This window comes from Schistocerca piceifrons, chromosome X (genome assembly GCF_021461385.2).
Source record: "Schistocerca piceifrons isolate TAMUIC-IGC-003096 chromosome X, iqSchPice1.1, whole genome shotgun sequence".
Classification (NCBI taxonomy): Eukaryota; Metazoa; Arthropoda; class Insecta; order Orthoptera; family Acrididae; genus Schistocerca; species Schistocerca piceifrons.
This window is the reverse complement of record NC_060149.1, coordinates 962,394,025-962,409,957: the sequence shown is the minus strand read 5'-3', so window position 1 is coordinate 962,409,957 and position 15,933 is coordinate 962,394,025. Positions and strand designations below refer to the sequence as shown.

General features: G+C 38.2%; 1 protein-coding gene across 1 annotated transcript in view; it reads right to left on the bottom strand.

The window, feature by feature from the left end:
* Positions 1–445: 445 nt before the first annotated feature.
* LOC124721436 (molybdenum cofactor biosynthesis protein 1-like) overlaps positions 446–15,933 on the bottom strand; it is a 51,428-nt gene continuing 35,940 nt past the window's right edge. Inside the window, 1 exon segment of the mRNA XM_047246414.1 lies at positions 446–501. Within this exon segment, the coding sequence (XP_047102370.1) occupies positions 446–501 (56 nt within the window).

The following is a 15,933-nucleotide window of genomic DNA, read 5'->3' as shown; positions in this document are numbered from 1 at the left end:
TTATCCATTAGACGCAATACATGGTAAATCCAGTAAGAAGGATAACTCTATTGATTATCTTTTCCTATAAACAGGACTATCCTTCCATAGTGCATTTTATTTGGAAACTAAACTAAATTTTAGTAAGAGGGTTATACGTGGCAACATAGAGACAGGGTTTCTGTTATTTATGTAAAAGCACACTAATATCATAATGGTAGTGTTATAAGGTCCTATTAATGTGTGGTCATGACATTTGTTAAATGTCTCACCACATTCCTATTGAAACTATTTACTCTTCTTGTAAATAACACCTATGACAATTTTATACAAATGTCCACTAAGACTTTGCTCGTCAACTTTCATTTAGGTAACAGCGATCTTTTAGATGTATTTAAATCAGTACTGTTAAGAAATACTGACTAGCTTTATTTTCAAGAATCTCAAGTTTAAGTTATACATACTGTTATCCTCCAATAAGAATCATTGGCCGATTCTTCATCTTTGACAGGTTCATCATGCCTGCAATGCAAAACATTATCTTTTGTATTAACAGATGAAATCCAACTTTTTAAATTTAATAAATGCTTATACAAACATAAAGTTTCTTCAAAAAATGTATTTCTGACAACTTCCTGTCACAGATAATTTTCACTGAATGTTGCAACCCAGTTATATTGCTGATGAGAAGCAAATGTTGATCTTTTGCCTTTCTTCCTTCACCATCTCCTGTTTTGTTCACCTTGACATATTTCTACCAAAAAGACTACCCCAATAGATCCACTGCTTATATTTAACACACAGTAAATTCAGTGCAAATATTTCCTTAACACAGGATGTGCATTGACGAGCTTGAATTAATCAGGAAAATATAAACAGATACTAACCATTCCACAGCTCTTACAAAGTACTTGCATTAAGTAATCATCAAAGCTACTTTTTGTACAGCAAGAGGACTAACGGTCAAAATGGTGCTACATGCTACAGGCAGTGCAATACAATTTATTTTACTCATTGCTACAGCAATAAATGTACTTATAAAAATATTCAGACTTAGACTATAATCAAATACACAGAGAGAAAATATTCTAACTAAAGAGATATAGCAGCCATAGGCAGAAACAAATAAAAAAACTGATACTAATCTTAGCTTTGAGGACCAAAAGTTTATTCATCTGGAAAACGTAAAAAGAGAAATGAGACTGTTCAAGAATTAAGGACAAAAATTCAGGATCTTGAGTCAAGGAAGATGTACGGTTAAATGAATGAAAAAACTAGACTGGACATGATGAAATTCATTTGCGAAAGAGCAGCAGATGATGTAATTTTAAATGCTGAGAAATAAGATCTCTTCAAGAGGAGCCACCAAAAGGTCAAATAAGTGAAGAACAAGCTGAAAATACCGGTAAATGGGCTAAAATGGCGGCAAATAGATAAAGGTAACAGAAAGAAAGTGCTGAAGAACAGGCAACCAAACAACAACAACAACAACAACAACAACAACAATAATAATAACAGCACATTGTAGCAATATATAATAGCAGTCCCACAACATCTGGAGGAAGATTTTCCACTAACAGAGCAATAAATTCATGAAGCCATCAAATCATTCCAAAACTTCAAAGCAACAAATGAAGACTCTACTGCAGCAAAATTATTGACATAGTCAGAACACACAAATGATCTACAACTGCTGTTTGAGAACATTTGGAAAGCTGAAGAGATTATGGAAAGCATTAATCCACAGCTATGAAAAAAAGGGGACACACAAAATGTCAACAATTGCAGAGATGCCTCACTTCTGCCAGTGGTATACAAAATATTATCAAAAATTCTCTGGACAGAGTTGTAGAAACTTTAGACAAATAACTGGGAGAATCTCAAGGAGCTCTAGAAAGAGAATACCCTGCACAGAACAGGTGTTTATTAGAAAATCGATAATTCTCCACATACTGTTAATCACCAAACCTATAATAGTATCACGTATTGGTTTCAAGAAAACATTTGATTTGATAGGCAAAGAAATTATACGTAAAATCATCAAAGAATTTTGTGTTAAAGCAAACATAATCCTCAAAACACTAGCAAATAGGATGACTAAAGCTAAATTTATGGGAGAAGTATCTCAACCATTTGAAATAAAAACTGGTGTTAGACAAGGGGACAGTTTATCACCTTTACTGTAACACTGCATTCTAGAAAAAATAGAAAGTATCTGGAATTTGGAGAAAAAAAAATCACAAAATTGAACCAATAATTTTAGGACGAAAAACAAATGGAATTAAGGTAAACTGCCTGGCTTCTGCAGATGATTCTGATATACTTTCAAAAAATCTGACAGACAGTTATTGAAAGAAATCTTTTGGAAGAAGTAGCAAAGAGAGCTGGTCCCAAAATTTCAGCCGAAAAACCAACATTGATGACAATTTCAAACAATGCATCAACATTCTTAGAAAAACAAAAGTGTAAAATAGCATTAGTAAGTAAATTTAAATATATTGGACAAACTGTACAACAAAATGGACTAGAAGAATTAACAGTAGATGCAAGAGTCAGCAAACTGGAGAGAGCAAATCGTTTGACAAAGGATATTTACAACAAGAGATGTACAACTAAAAAAACAAAACTAAAACACTATCCCACAGTGGTAAGACCAGGATGTTTATATGGATGAGGATGCCTAATGATGAACTATAAGCTGGACAGAACAGAGGTTCCTCAAAGGAGCATTATTAGAACATAATGGTTGCAATACAAGCTACAGATGGCTGGAAAATGAGAAGTAATGAGGAGATCTACAAAAATTTTGAGAAAATATCAGAAGTAATGGCTAAAAGAAGATTAATCTTTTTTGAGAGACCTCTACTGAATGAGTAGTTCTGGAAGAAGGAATCAATGATAGCGTGGATTACAGAAATAAGAAAGAAACAACATCAAACAATCAGAAATAATAGAAAGAAACCTTTTTACAGATAAAATACTGAATTTAAAAGGATCATCACCTCTCCAAGATCAAAATTAATTTCATCCCTCTCAATAAGACCGTGAAAACCGGAAATAAAATTCATAAATATGATATTGCGAAGCTCAAAACCAATCAAAACATATTGGAACAATGCCACCAGTAACTGACAGTTGAATCCCATAAATGGGCAGACATTGCCTCCATGATCCAACAAGCAGCTAATACTACAATCCTGACAGCTAAAAAGAGGAATCATACATGGTGGAATGAGGTTTGTGGTGAGGTGGTGGCCCAAACAGCAAGTGCATGGAAAAAGTGGAACTCTACCAGGAGACCTGATGATTTTGATGTATTCCATGAAGTTCGAAAATATGCAGCCAGAACTCTACGAAGGGCTAAGCAATTGCAGAGAAACAGCAGTTAGAACAGATCGATCAGCGTTTCCAGATAAACAATGTCAGAGACTTCTATCAGACGTTCAAATCGAATTTGAAAGGATACCAAGCCCCTAGTTTTTGTTTTAGAGACGAAAATGGAAAGCTCAGTGTTGTGTACATAGTTCCGCGTATTCAGCGCGTACACAAATTTCCCACTAGAGTGCGCCCCCTAAGCACAACAGCGCAGGCGCAGCGCTCGTCCATCTCCGCACTACGAGATGGCGCTGCCATAGAGACGGACCAAATTCTGCTTCCGCCGATCCGCGTATTAATATGTAACGCAGCCAATGAGATTGCTGCTAACATAGAACACTTTCTCCTCGCGCATCACACTCGCGCAGTGATACATGAACGTGCGAGGTATTATAACAAATGTTAAGACCTTCAATCAGTCAGTCTGCATTTGTCTGCACCAGTCTGTACCAGTCTGCATTAGTCTGTACCAGTCTGCATTAGTCTGTACCAGTCTGTACGAGTTCTACAATTGTCTGTACCAGTCCATAGTCAAGATTCAGTCTGCGCCTAATAAGATTACCATTTTCCTGTACATAGCCATGAAGATAAATGTATAGACACTTTTGTCAAGTATCCGAGATATATGTGAGAATAAGATTAATGTACCAATACCAAAGGAACTTCAGATTGTCAATTGTAAATAGCATCCAGAACCAAGTTAAGTAATTTTTATATTTGTTATTATTTTAATAAATGTATGTGAAAATTAATCAAGTTCTGTATAAAGTTGGTCACCGTCAATCTGCTACTCTAAGCGTGCAAGTGGCATTTCTATCGTCTGACCTAATGGCAGAAGATAAACACGCCATGATAAGACCACGAGACATATTGCTGACACTCGCTTACTTCGTTAGAGCAACAAGTCAAATAATCTGATGGTGTGTGTACTGAAGGTCTTACAGTACGCACACCACACTTGGCCTGACCAACAAAGAAAACTGCAAGATAATGTCTCGTTACTTTGAAAACCTACTTAATTGTGATGAACCAAAAGAAAGATTCCCTGTATGTGCCCCAATCCACAAACTACCCCTCATCTCCATCTAGTAAAGAGGAGACCAAAGATATCATCAACAACTTTAAGAATAATAAGGCAGCTGGAGAGGATTCAATAGTGGTGGAACTACTGAAGCTGGCAAATAATGAAACTCTAGATATACTAGTCCAACTTTTTGAGGAGTTCTGGAGAGCTAGGATGATACCAACTGAATGGCAGTCAGTTTTAATCCATCGTCTACACAAAAAAGGTGATATATAGAATGTCAATAACTATAGGGGTACCTCATTAGTATCTGTTCCATATAAGATTCTCTCCAAAGTGATACAGAATAGAATAGAAGATTATTGTAACCAACTGACTGGGGACCATCAAGCTTGTTTCCGAAAGGGTGATTCTTGCGCAGAACAGATCTTTAACCTGAAGAACATCATCAGGTACAAAAAAAATTGGAAGAAATAACTATGTGGTCTTGTTTGTTGATTTTCAGAAAGTATATGACTCCATCGACTGACAGGCATTAATGAATATTTTGGAAAAGTTTGGGGTGGATAATACATCAAGAAAGCTGATCAAACAAACTCTTGCTAACACAGTGTCAAAAATTAAATTTATGGGTGAGGTATCTGAACCCTTTACAATCAGAACAGACATAAGACGAGGAGATGGACTATCCCTCTCCTTTTCAATTGTGTCTTGGAAAAGGTCATTCGAGAGTGGAGAAAGTTATTAGCCCAAGAAGAAACAAATGAAGAGTGGTTCAGACTTGGTCCTAAGAACAAAGGGGTGTGCATTGACTGCTTAGATTTTGCGGCTGACCTGGCCATTTTTGCTAACAACATAGAGTCAGCAGTCAACAAGATAAATAGGCTGTCAGAAATTGCTGAAAAAAGTTAGACTCCAGATCTCTATTCAAAAGACAAAATATATGACGAACATCTGTGATGGACCTGAATGGATGATAACCAACCTGGGAAAAAATCGGATGAGTTAAGAATTTCAGGTATCTCGGTGAAGTCATCCACCACGAGAATGGATTAAAAGAAGAAGCAACTGTCGGGATGAGGAAGTTAGACCAAGCATACCAACTGACAAAGAATACTTATAACAAAAAGTCTATGAGTATATGGGCCAAGTTCCAACATTATAATACAGTTGTAAAACCTGAGGGCTTATAAGCATCCAAAACTTTGACCACGAATAGGCAAGGTCAAGCTGAGTGGCTGGAAAAGCGTGAGTGTAGGATATTAAGGAAAATCCTAAGGTAATAGATGGGTCGATGGACAGTGGCGAATGAGAGCAAATGAGGACTCGTGCAGCAAGACAGAACCTATCACAGCATCCATTACGAAGAAATGATTGTTATTTTATGGTCATCTCATGAAAATGGACGGTGATCGAATAACAAAAAGAATACAGAGTTTCATCCTATGTAAGAAAACGAGGCCGAGATGGTTCAAAGAATGTGAAAAAGATCTTAAGCAGATTGGTATCTCAGAGAGAAATTCCTGAAAGGAACAAATTTAGAAGATTGGTGACCAACTACCAAGGTTTTAACATGGCATCAACATCTGAAAGACAGTGAGGACCATTATCTGAAGGGCATAAAAAGGCATTTCTTGGAGGGGCTCAGAAGACACTGGCAGGAAGTCAAAGCTGGAGCAAGAACAAGACCTGGCACTAGAGTGAAGTCAGTTGTTACCACGCAGTCCGTAAAGACTCACCTCGATAAAAAAAATAAATAAATAAAAATAAAAGGCTTTCGATGCAGAAGAAATAGGGGATTGAGAACAACACGAATAGAATTTATGAGGAGGAGATGGACGAGTACTGGAAAAACAGGAGACGACAAGGGAAGAAGAAGAAGTGAAGTTATTACATGATGAGAGATGGTTATTGGATTTGATTTGATTCAGTTTTCGTTACATACACCGAAAAAATGAGATGATTCTCGAGGGTGTGGAACATGTCAGAATGTATAACACAAAACATTTTAATATAATGAATACTACCCTGATCATTTGTCACGAGATTGTCAAAATAGGTGAATACAATACAGTAAACTGGAAAAGCTAATATTTACAGAATTAATACACTGTCAGAATGAAACATTGTTATGCACTATTAATAAATTTATCATACACAAAATACCTAATATTGTCTGTTGCAACCAAGTGCTGTCAAAACTTAAATCTAACATATTTTTACTTAAGCTGGCCTAACAGTCTCTGTTAGGTTAGTCATCTATAGAGTAGAAGGCATTGCCTATCAAAAAGTCATTCAAACTCTGTTTAAACTGTGCTTTATCTGAAACCAAGTTTTTAATGGTTGCTGGTAATTTATTGAAAATGTGTGTTCCTGAATATTGGACCCCCTTTTGGACCAACATAAGTGATTTTAGGTCTTTATGTAGATTGTTCTTATTCCTAGTATTGATAATATGTATTGAGCTATTTGTTGGAAATATAGATATATAACTTGCAACAAATTTCATTAAGGAGTAAGTATACTGAGAAGCAATGGTTGGAATTCAAAGTTCCTCAAATAGGTTCTACACGATGTTCTTCAAAGACTGGTCCCAGATACTCCATTGCACCATTCACCGAACCTGATAACCCCGAGCCGTCAGTAACAAAAATTAAGTCTTGCTTAAGAGATTTACAACACTACATGCACTTGTTACCAAAGTCTCATTTACTTTTAGAACTATCTGTTCCACTTCCTTTTTGGCCCCACTTCTCTCTGTCTTCACTATATCCCATACAGTTCTTATTTTGTTGCCCGATACAATTATCTTTTTCTCTTAATAAAGCTACTTCGATTTCTGGATTACTTGATTCAACATTTTGCAGTATTCTTTGTAATGCATTACAATGCTAATATCAGAAATGTTCCTAGATAGTAGATACAGTCTCCTTTTTGCCCCACATGATATCTTTATTCCTTGTGTAATCCATGTTTTATCTTTTGACTTCTGTGTGATTTGAGTTACCTTTAGAGGAAAACAATTTTCGAATGAGGAGGTAACTTTATTAATAAATGCTTTGTATTTTCCATTTGAGTCAGGTAAACATCTCTCCAGTTCATGTCTTTGAGGAATTTCCTGAATTCCTCAATTTCTGGCTTATTTATTATCCTCCTGTACTCAGATTTAATATTTTTTTATCCTGACAAGTTTCAACATTTAACACAAGATGCTGCACGTCGTGATCAGATAGTCCATTTACTATTGGTTTTGTGATATGACTTTTTTCCCCTAGATTTGTTCATAAAGATATTATCAATAGCAGTCTCAGAGCATTTACATATCCTAGCTGCAAAGTTCACAATAGGAACTAAATTGAATGATAGTGTTAAAAACACCAGCAACCACTATTTCCTCTTTTTTTTTTTTTTTTTTTTTTTTTTTTTTTTTTTTTTTTTTTTCGCTTTGTGAAATGAAGCACTGCCTAGTTCCAAAACACAGGACTACTATGACAAGGTGAAATGTTCTCAGAGTGCTACATGTATGATAGTAAATGTAATCAGCACTATAGTTGTTTTCTGAGTAGTTATGCTGTGTGTGTTTCATTCAATCAGATGAAATGGAATAAAATCATCAATTTATTTATTTGGGCTCTTTATCACCAAGATACATTCAATGTTGGTTGAGGTTTATCTTTTGAATTCACTCCAGTGTAGATTGTCAAAATTTTATCAGTTGTCAAAGTACTTGTAACACAGTTTCCGAATTTACTGCCATCCAGGAAAGTCTCGCACTCAAATTATTCTCAGCGACTGAGAGCTGGCTGAAACCCAGAGTAGAAAGCTCTGACATATTTAGTGATTAATGGAATATATATCGGAAAGGCAGGTTAGACACTGTAGGAGAGGGAGTGTCCATTGTCTCTATTGAGGTCAAAGCTGATTGTGACAGTGAAGTATAACAAGTCTACGTGAAATCACATTAATTAATGGATGTTTTAATCAGCCACCCGGTTCTGCTATGACAGTTTTGGAGCCATTCAAAGAAAGTCTACAGACAGTAGCACGTAAATACCTAGATCATGCAATACTAGTTGGAGGTGAATTTAGCCTACTGAGTATAGATGGTAGCCTATGGCTTCATTGCAGGGGGTGCAGTCAATCTTGTGAAGCACTTTTGAATGTGGTTTTCGAAAATTGTCTTGAGCACCTAGTTTGGCACGCCACATGCAATGGAAATATCTTAGACCTTGTAGTTACAAACAGGCCAGATATCATCAATGACTTCAGCATAGAGATGGGGATTAATAATCATGATAACATCATAACAACTAAGGTTACAAAAATTAATAAATCAGTCAAGAATGCTAGGAAAATGTTCATGCCAGAAAGAGCAGATAAGCAGATGTTAGCATCTCACTTAGACAGAACTGACATCAGTTACTTCCATTAAGATGGACGTAGAGAGATTATGGTCAAAGCTTAAACAGATCGTGAATTGCACTCTCAACAAGTCTGTACCTAGTAAACGAATTAAGGATGCAAAAGAGCCACTGTGGTTTAACAATGAAATTCGGAAAATACTGAGGAAGGAAAAGCTACTGCACTCTTGGTTCAAAAGAGAATGCCAAATGGCAACAAGGAAAGGTTACTACCACTGTCATACCTCAGCAAAAGATCTGGCTGAGAAGCAGGGGAAATTATTGTCCTATGTAAAATCACTAAGTGAGTCAAAGGTTTCCATCAAGTCACTTGACCAGTCTGGTGTGGCAGTAGGAGATAAATGTTTTAAATTTTGAATTTAAGAAATCATTCATGCAAGAGAATCATATAAACATACCGTCATTTAACAATAGCACAAAGACACCTAACAACAATCACCACAAGAGGCCAGCACTAGCACAAGTTGTTCACATGATATTCGTTGGACTGTTACCTGTAAACACGTGCCATGTCAGTGCTCTTGGAAGAGAGCTGTGGCAGTGACACGGCTCTGTTGCTGTTCCTGTTCCTGTGTAGTGATCTGCAAAGACGAGGGGGGGGGGGGGGGGTCGGGTCGAGATTCAAGCAGTGATTAAGTACTTCATAAAGAAAGGTATGAAAGCGAACGACATTCATGCCGATTTCCAGAATACACCAGGGGACTCTGCTCCTTTGTCTTCAACTGTTGCTAAGTGGATAAATGAATTTAAATTTGGTCAGGAGAGCTTAGATGATGATCATCCATGAATAGGTCAGCCAAGATGTGTCACTACTCTAGAAATCATTGCAAAAGTGCGCATAATGATCAAGGTGGATCACCAATTTAGAGTGCATTAAATTGCTCACGCTTGCCAGATGTCATCTGAAAGGTATTCACAAGATGGGTGCCGCGACTCTTTACGCTGGGTCAAAAACGCATATCAATGGACATATCACAACAATGTTTGGCCTGTTTTAGGAGAAACAAACAAGATCTTTTGTGCTGGTTTGTGACCACGAGGAAACTTTGGTTTACTACTATACCCCAGAGACAAAGCAACAATCAAAGCAGTGGAAACATGCTGAATCTCCTCCGCCAAACTCCTTCAGCGGGGAAGGACATGGCGTCAGTGTTCTGGGATGCACCACCAAATTCCTTCAGTGGGGAAGATCATGGCATCAGTGTTCTGGGATGAGAAGGGGATTCTGTTTGTACATTATCTCCCCACTGGGCAAACAATTACTGGAGAGTACTATGGTAACCTTCTGGACAAATTGCAATAAAAGATATGCAAAAAAGGCCAGGTTTAATAAGGAAGAAAGTCATCTAGCATCAAGCCAATGCACGCTCGCACGCATGTGCCATCGCCATGGTAAAATTACACAAACTAAGGTATGAATTGTTGCCACACGTGCCTCTTCCCTAAACTGAAAATTTTTCTTTGTGGATGAAGATTCACTTAAATGAAGAATTGATAGCCTGAGTTGACAACTATTTTGCAGGCCTGGAGGAAAATCATTGTCGAGATGGGATCAAGGTATTGGAACACTGTTGGACCAAGTGAATTAATCTACAAGCAGGGTACATTGAAAAACAACAAAGTTTCAGTGACTAAGTACTTTTTTTCTATTCTGTTTCAAGAACTTTTCAAACCACCCTTGTAAGCATCTCTGACACCTTAAATAATTAAAAACAAATAAGTCGCCAGTTGCAGATGGAATCTCAATTTGGTTTTACAAAGAGTGCTATATGGCACTGGACCCTTACTTAGCTTGTATTTATTGTGAATCTCTCACCCAGCAGAAAGACCTAAGCAACGGGAAAAAAATACAGAGGCGTCTCCTGTATATACGAAGGGCGAAAGAACAGACCCGCGAAATTACAGACCAATACCCGTAACATCAGTTTGCTGCAGAATTCTTGAACATATTCTGGGTTTCAATCTAATCAGTTTCATAGAGACCAATAAGTTTATGTCCACAAATCAGTACAAAGCATCGCTCATGGGCAACTCAGCATGCCCTTTTGTCATACGACGTCTGTTCAAAAAATTCCAGAACTTTGTCCACAAAATTTTCTATGCTTATCTTTTAGTTACTATGGATTGTCTCCTTCAAAATACTCTCCTCCACCATTGATACACTGCTCCCAATATCATTTCCACTTCCAGGAGCGGTCTTGACACACCTGTTGCTGGGTCGCATAAAGTGCCATCTGCGAATTTTCTTCTATCTCATCTACCATTGGAAACTTCATCCTTTTCAACTTTGGAAATAAAAAGAAGTCTGCAGGGGTCATACTATTCTCGCAAGGAACATCTCATTCTCATTTGTGAGATCTAAAAAGTTTTTTTGGTCTTGACTCATGAGCCGTGGAATGAACTTGGCGGCAACACAATGCATTCCAAGATGCTGTGTCATTTCATAACATGATCCAATTGAAATGTTACATTCTTCTACAATCTCTCGGACAGTGAATCTTCCACCGGCACACACAATTTCGTTGATGTTCCTGACACAAGCATCACCAGGGGACATCTAAGAGCGTCCTGAACAAGGATCATTTTTGACTTTTGTAAAGCCATTTTTAAAACGTGTGAATAATATGTAACACCGAGTATGGCTTAAGCACTCATCGCTATAGGCTCCCTGCATCATTTGGTGTGTCTCTGTAAAGGTTTTCTTGAGTTTCACGCAAAATTTAATGCAGATGCATTGCTCCTCTAACTTTGCCATCACAAAATTCACAAACCCAGATTTCATATTTCTTGATTTCCGAGAAGCATTTGACATAGTGCCTCACTGCAGACTTTTAACAAAGGTACAAGCAAATGGAATAGGTTCCCAGACATGTGAGTGGCTCAAAGACTTCTGAAGTAATAGAACCCACTACATTATCCCGACGGTGAGTGTCCATCAGTGACTAGGGTATCATTAGGATCGTTCCAGGGATGTGTGATAGGAGCGCTATTACTCATATTTTCTATGTGCAAAACTGATCTGATGGACAAAGTGGACAGTAATCTGTGGTTGTTTGCTGATGATGTTGTGGTGTATGGAAGGTGTCATCGTTGAGTGATTTAGGAGGATGAAAGATGACTTGGACAAAGTTCCCAGTTGGTGTGATAAATGACAGCTAACCCTAAATGTAGAAAAATATAAGTTACTGCAGATGAGTTGGAAAAACAAATCCATAATGCCAGAATCCAGCATTAGTAGTGTCATGAATGAAGAAGTCATATTGTTTCAATATCTGGACATAACATTGCAATGTGATATGAAATGGAACAAACTTGTGAGGGTCATGGTAGGGAAGGTGAATAATCATCTTTCGTTTGTTGGGTGGATTTTACTACAGTGTGGCTCAGCTGTGATGGACATCACATATAGGATGCTAGTGTGATCTCTTCTTGAGTACAGTTTGAGTGTCTGGGATCCACAAGGGGTCGAATTAAAGCAGACATTGAGGTAATTCAGAGGCAGGATACTAGATTTGTTAACAGTAGGTTGAAACAACAACATACAAGTATTATGGAGATGTTTCTGGAACTCAAATGGGAATCCCTGGAGGGATTTTGAGGAACACTGTGCTGACTGCAGAACAATTCTGCTTGCACCAACATACATTATGCATAAGGACCACGAAGATAAGAGACGACAAATTAGGACTCATAGAGAGGCATATAGACATTCAATTTTTCCTCACTCGATTGGCAGATGGAACGGGAAAGGAACTGACTACAGTCGAATTAAAATTACTTGATAGTTGGCACTTCAAATGCCAATACGAGTAGTCAGCGTCACACTTGAACTGTCTGCTGTTGCCAAACTCCACCAAAATTGGCCAGTCACTTCCAATTCCTGGTTCAGCATTCCTTTCTTGATGTATTTGTATCCCGAATTATGAGCCCGACACTTTTATTATGTATTTCATGACACGCAATAACTACACCAAAAACAACACACATTAACAATGCTAATGAAAGACACACATTTCATTCATAGCACTAACCAAACACTACCGAATAACTCAGCACAAGGTGTAATTCAGTATCATACATATAGTTATCATATTCACAGAGATCATCTTACATTAGATAAGCTTTTCACTACACTGCGTGAAACTGAAATTTTTAAGGTTGCAATTCATAGTTGCAACTGGGTCGCTACATTCACATATATAAATACTTCATGCAGTGCTGTGGCATAGCACAATGGTTGGCAGATTAATCTAATGTGTAGCATGTCGTAGGTTTGAATCTCATCAATGCAGCAAAATTTTTATTTCTAAATCTAACCAAAAGAGTGTGATTATTATTTTCATTCAATTAATTGGTTTAAATGTATTTTTTTTTATTTTTAATACTTTGCTGCATCATTTTTCATCATTGTTTTGACTGTTCTATTTGGTCTTATTTGTCTTCTTGTCTTTATTTCTTCATTTGGAATCTGCCTCAGTCATCTATAATCCACGACCAAGTGCCCACATGGACAGTTCACTGGTTTCTAACATGGCAGCATGTGCAACTAGTGTAAGGATAGTTACAGGTAACAAATGACATGGAGAAATTTCAATTTGCTTTAAGCCCTGAAATTGAGTTTTTGTTGTCTTGAGTTTACCCTTAAGGGTTAGCTTTAATCGCCATGAACAAAGTGATCATGATATTAGTACTGCTGCAGACTGTTGACCACAATTTTCTCGGCTGGGTTAGGACACAAGTTTACAGTCAGGGATACAAAAGGGGTCGTCTTCCCCAGTTCAGTCACTGGTCACTTTAAATCAATAGTCGACAGAGTATCCAACATTTCTGACATACCTTGCACCAGCCACTAGAAAAATTGCTCTGTGTTAAACATTTAACATAATTTGTGAAGTGAGCCGCTTGTTTGTTGTCACCTGTAACCAAACGGTAGCTGGCAGCCAATGTGGCAACATTGTTGCAGCAAGTGATTGATGTCAACTATCAAGTAATTTTATTCAGACTATTGTAGTGAGACAGGGTACCTTCTGCCATGCACCATATGGTGGCTAGTGGAGTATGTATGTAGATGTGGAATCAGTCTTTCCTTCTCATCCCATTTGGAAAGTCACCCTTGATCTGCAGTTCTGGATAACTTTCTCAAAATCTACCCTTTTTCCTAGACCTATCCTTCACCCCTCTTCCTTCCACTTCAACCCTTCTGCCTGAAGAATGAGCTACTGGCTCTGAAAGCTTGCCCCTGCAACTACTGAAAAGGCTGCTGCCCCTCTTCAGGAACCACATGTTTGTCTCGCCTCTCAACAGATACCCCTCCGTTGTGGTTGCACCTACGGTACGGCCATCTGTATCGCTGAGGCACGCAAGCCTCCCCACCAACGGTAAGGTCCATGGTTCTTGGGGGGAGTTCCTTCATAGTCAACAGTTAAGGAATGGGTGGCTGAATTCATATGTGGCATATGTCTCTGTAAGATGACTCATGAACAACTTCCTAGAATTACAATCAAATATGAAAATGCTGAGAAAGAACACAGTGTGATATTGCAAGATCAGTAATTAAAAAGATGTGCAAAACAGTTGATGCCGTGGCTGTACCAGAAAGTGAGTGGCATGTCTGTTGAAGCCTGACTACAACCTAATGTGAAAAACAATTTGGGACAATCTGACACACAACTGATTCTATGCACCAATCTGTTCCCGTGGATGAGAGATGACTGAAATGAAACAGCAGTTGCACAAAAATAGCCAAGGTGACTTCATCGGAGAGAAAGAGTGGTCATTGTTTTCTAGGATGCAAAAGGGATTTGTATTTTAGATTAGCTTGCAAGACTGAAACAATACCTCACAAATACTATGCAAGTATTCTGACTCAACTGGATGAAAAAATATGGAGCCAAGACCCAGGGGGGGAAAAAAAGGTTTATCGTCAGTGAAATGCATATGGTAACAAAGGCACTTTCACAATAGGAAAACTGGGAGTTTCAAGTGTGAAGTCTTCAAATATCTATTCCATTCTCCAATTTTTTCACATTCTGACTTTAGCTTCTTCTTCTTTTCTTTTTGTATGAATGATTCACTTAAGACTACATGCGTCACACCTCAAAACCATTTTGTGAGTCAACAACTGGATATGTTTTCACTGCTCTGTCTCTTGTAACTCCGTTGGACATGGAGGTAGCAAATGAGGATGTAGGATGTCCATGACATACTGCTGTGCTGTCCGAGTGACCTGAAGTCATATCCGATGCTGCCCCACACGCCCTCTCCCTATGTCGTTGTCATACTCACTGACAACTGTCATCGTGGGTCTTGCAGAATGTGACTCACTGCTGATCACATGACAGGTGCAGGTGTCAAAGGGTTACAATGTGCTCGGCGTACATTACAGCAATTCTCCCATGAGCTCGTCAGACACGGTCAACCGGAAGCTTGCTGACAAGCACGCCGCCCTTACGTTCCCAAGCAGTCCAACATGGGGCCACTACCACATCTGAATGTCTCACAAATCTGAATATTGCATAATTCAATCAGCCTGGCAAATGGAGACACACAATTAGGCCCCTTCAAATTTTGTAACGTGCTGATAATGCTGACTCACAGAAGTACAGGGCATCTGTGCCCTTCACAGGGATCACTCAACATCTTACACTCTTCACATCTCTTATAGCTCCTACCATTCACGGTAACAATCCGAGACACAAACAAAGCTAACGCAATCTGGTGGCCTTTGTATCCATTTCAGAGAGTTGCGACTCTCATAATTTACCACTGGTATGCACACTCGTGAAACTATGTTGCTTCAGGGACCTTCCCTTTTTTCTCTTCAAGCAGTTTAGTTCTTTGAATCCATTTTTCTTGTAGCTCAGAATAATTATTTTATTGTGTAGCAAACTTACAGACTAGCATTCTGGTCTGAGCTGTCAGAGTTGGCGGTCATGTGTGTGTGAGGTGTGCTTGCTTGTGTGAATGAATGGTTTGTATTTCTATTACTTTTTCTGATGAAGGTTGTGGCCAAAAGCTTATGTGTAAGTGTCTTAACTGTGCCTGTCTGCATTTTAACGTGCCATCTTTATGGTAATTAGCACTCTATCTTTTCTTACACTGCTGATATTCCAACCTGGAGTTTCCATTGTTTGA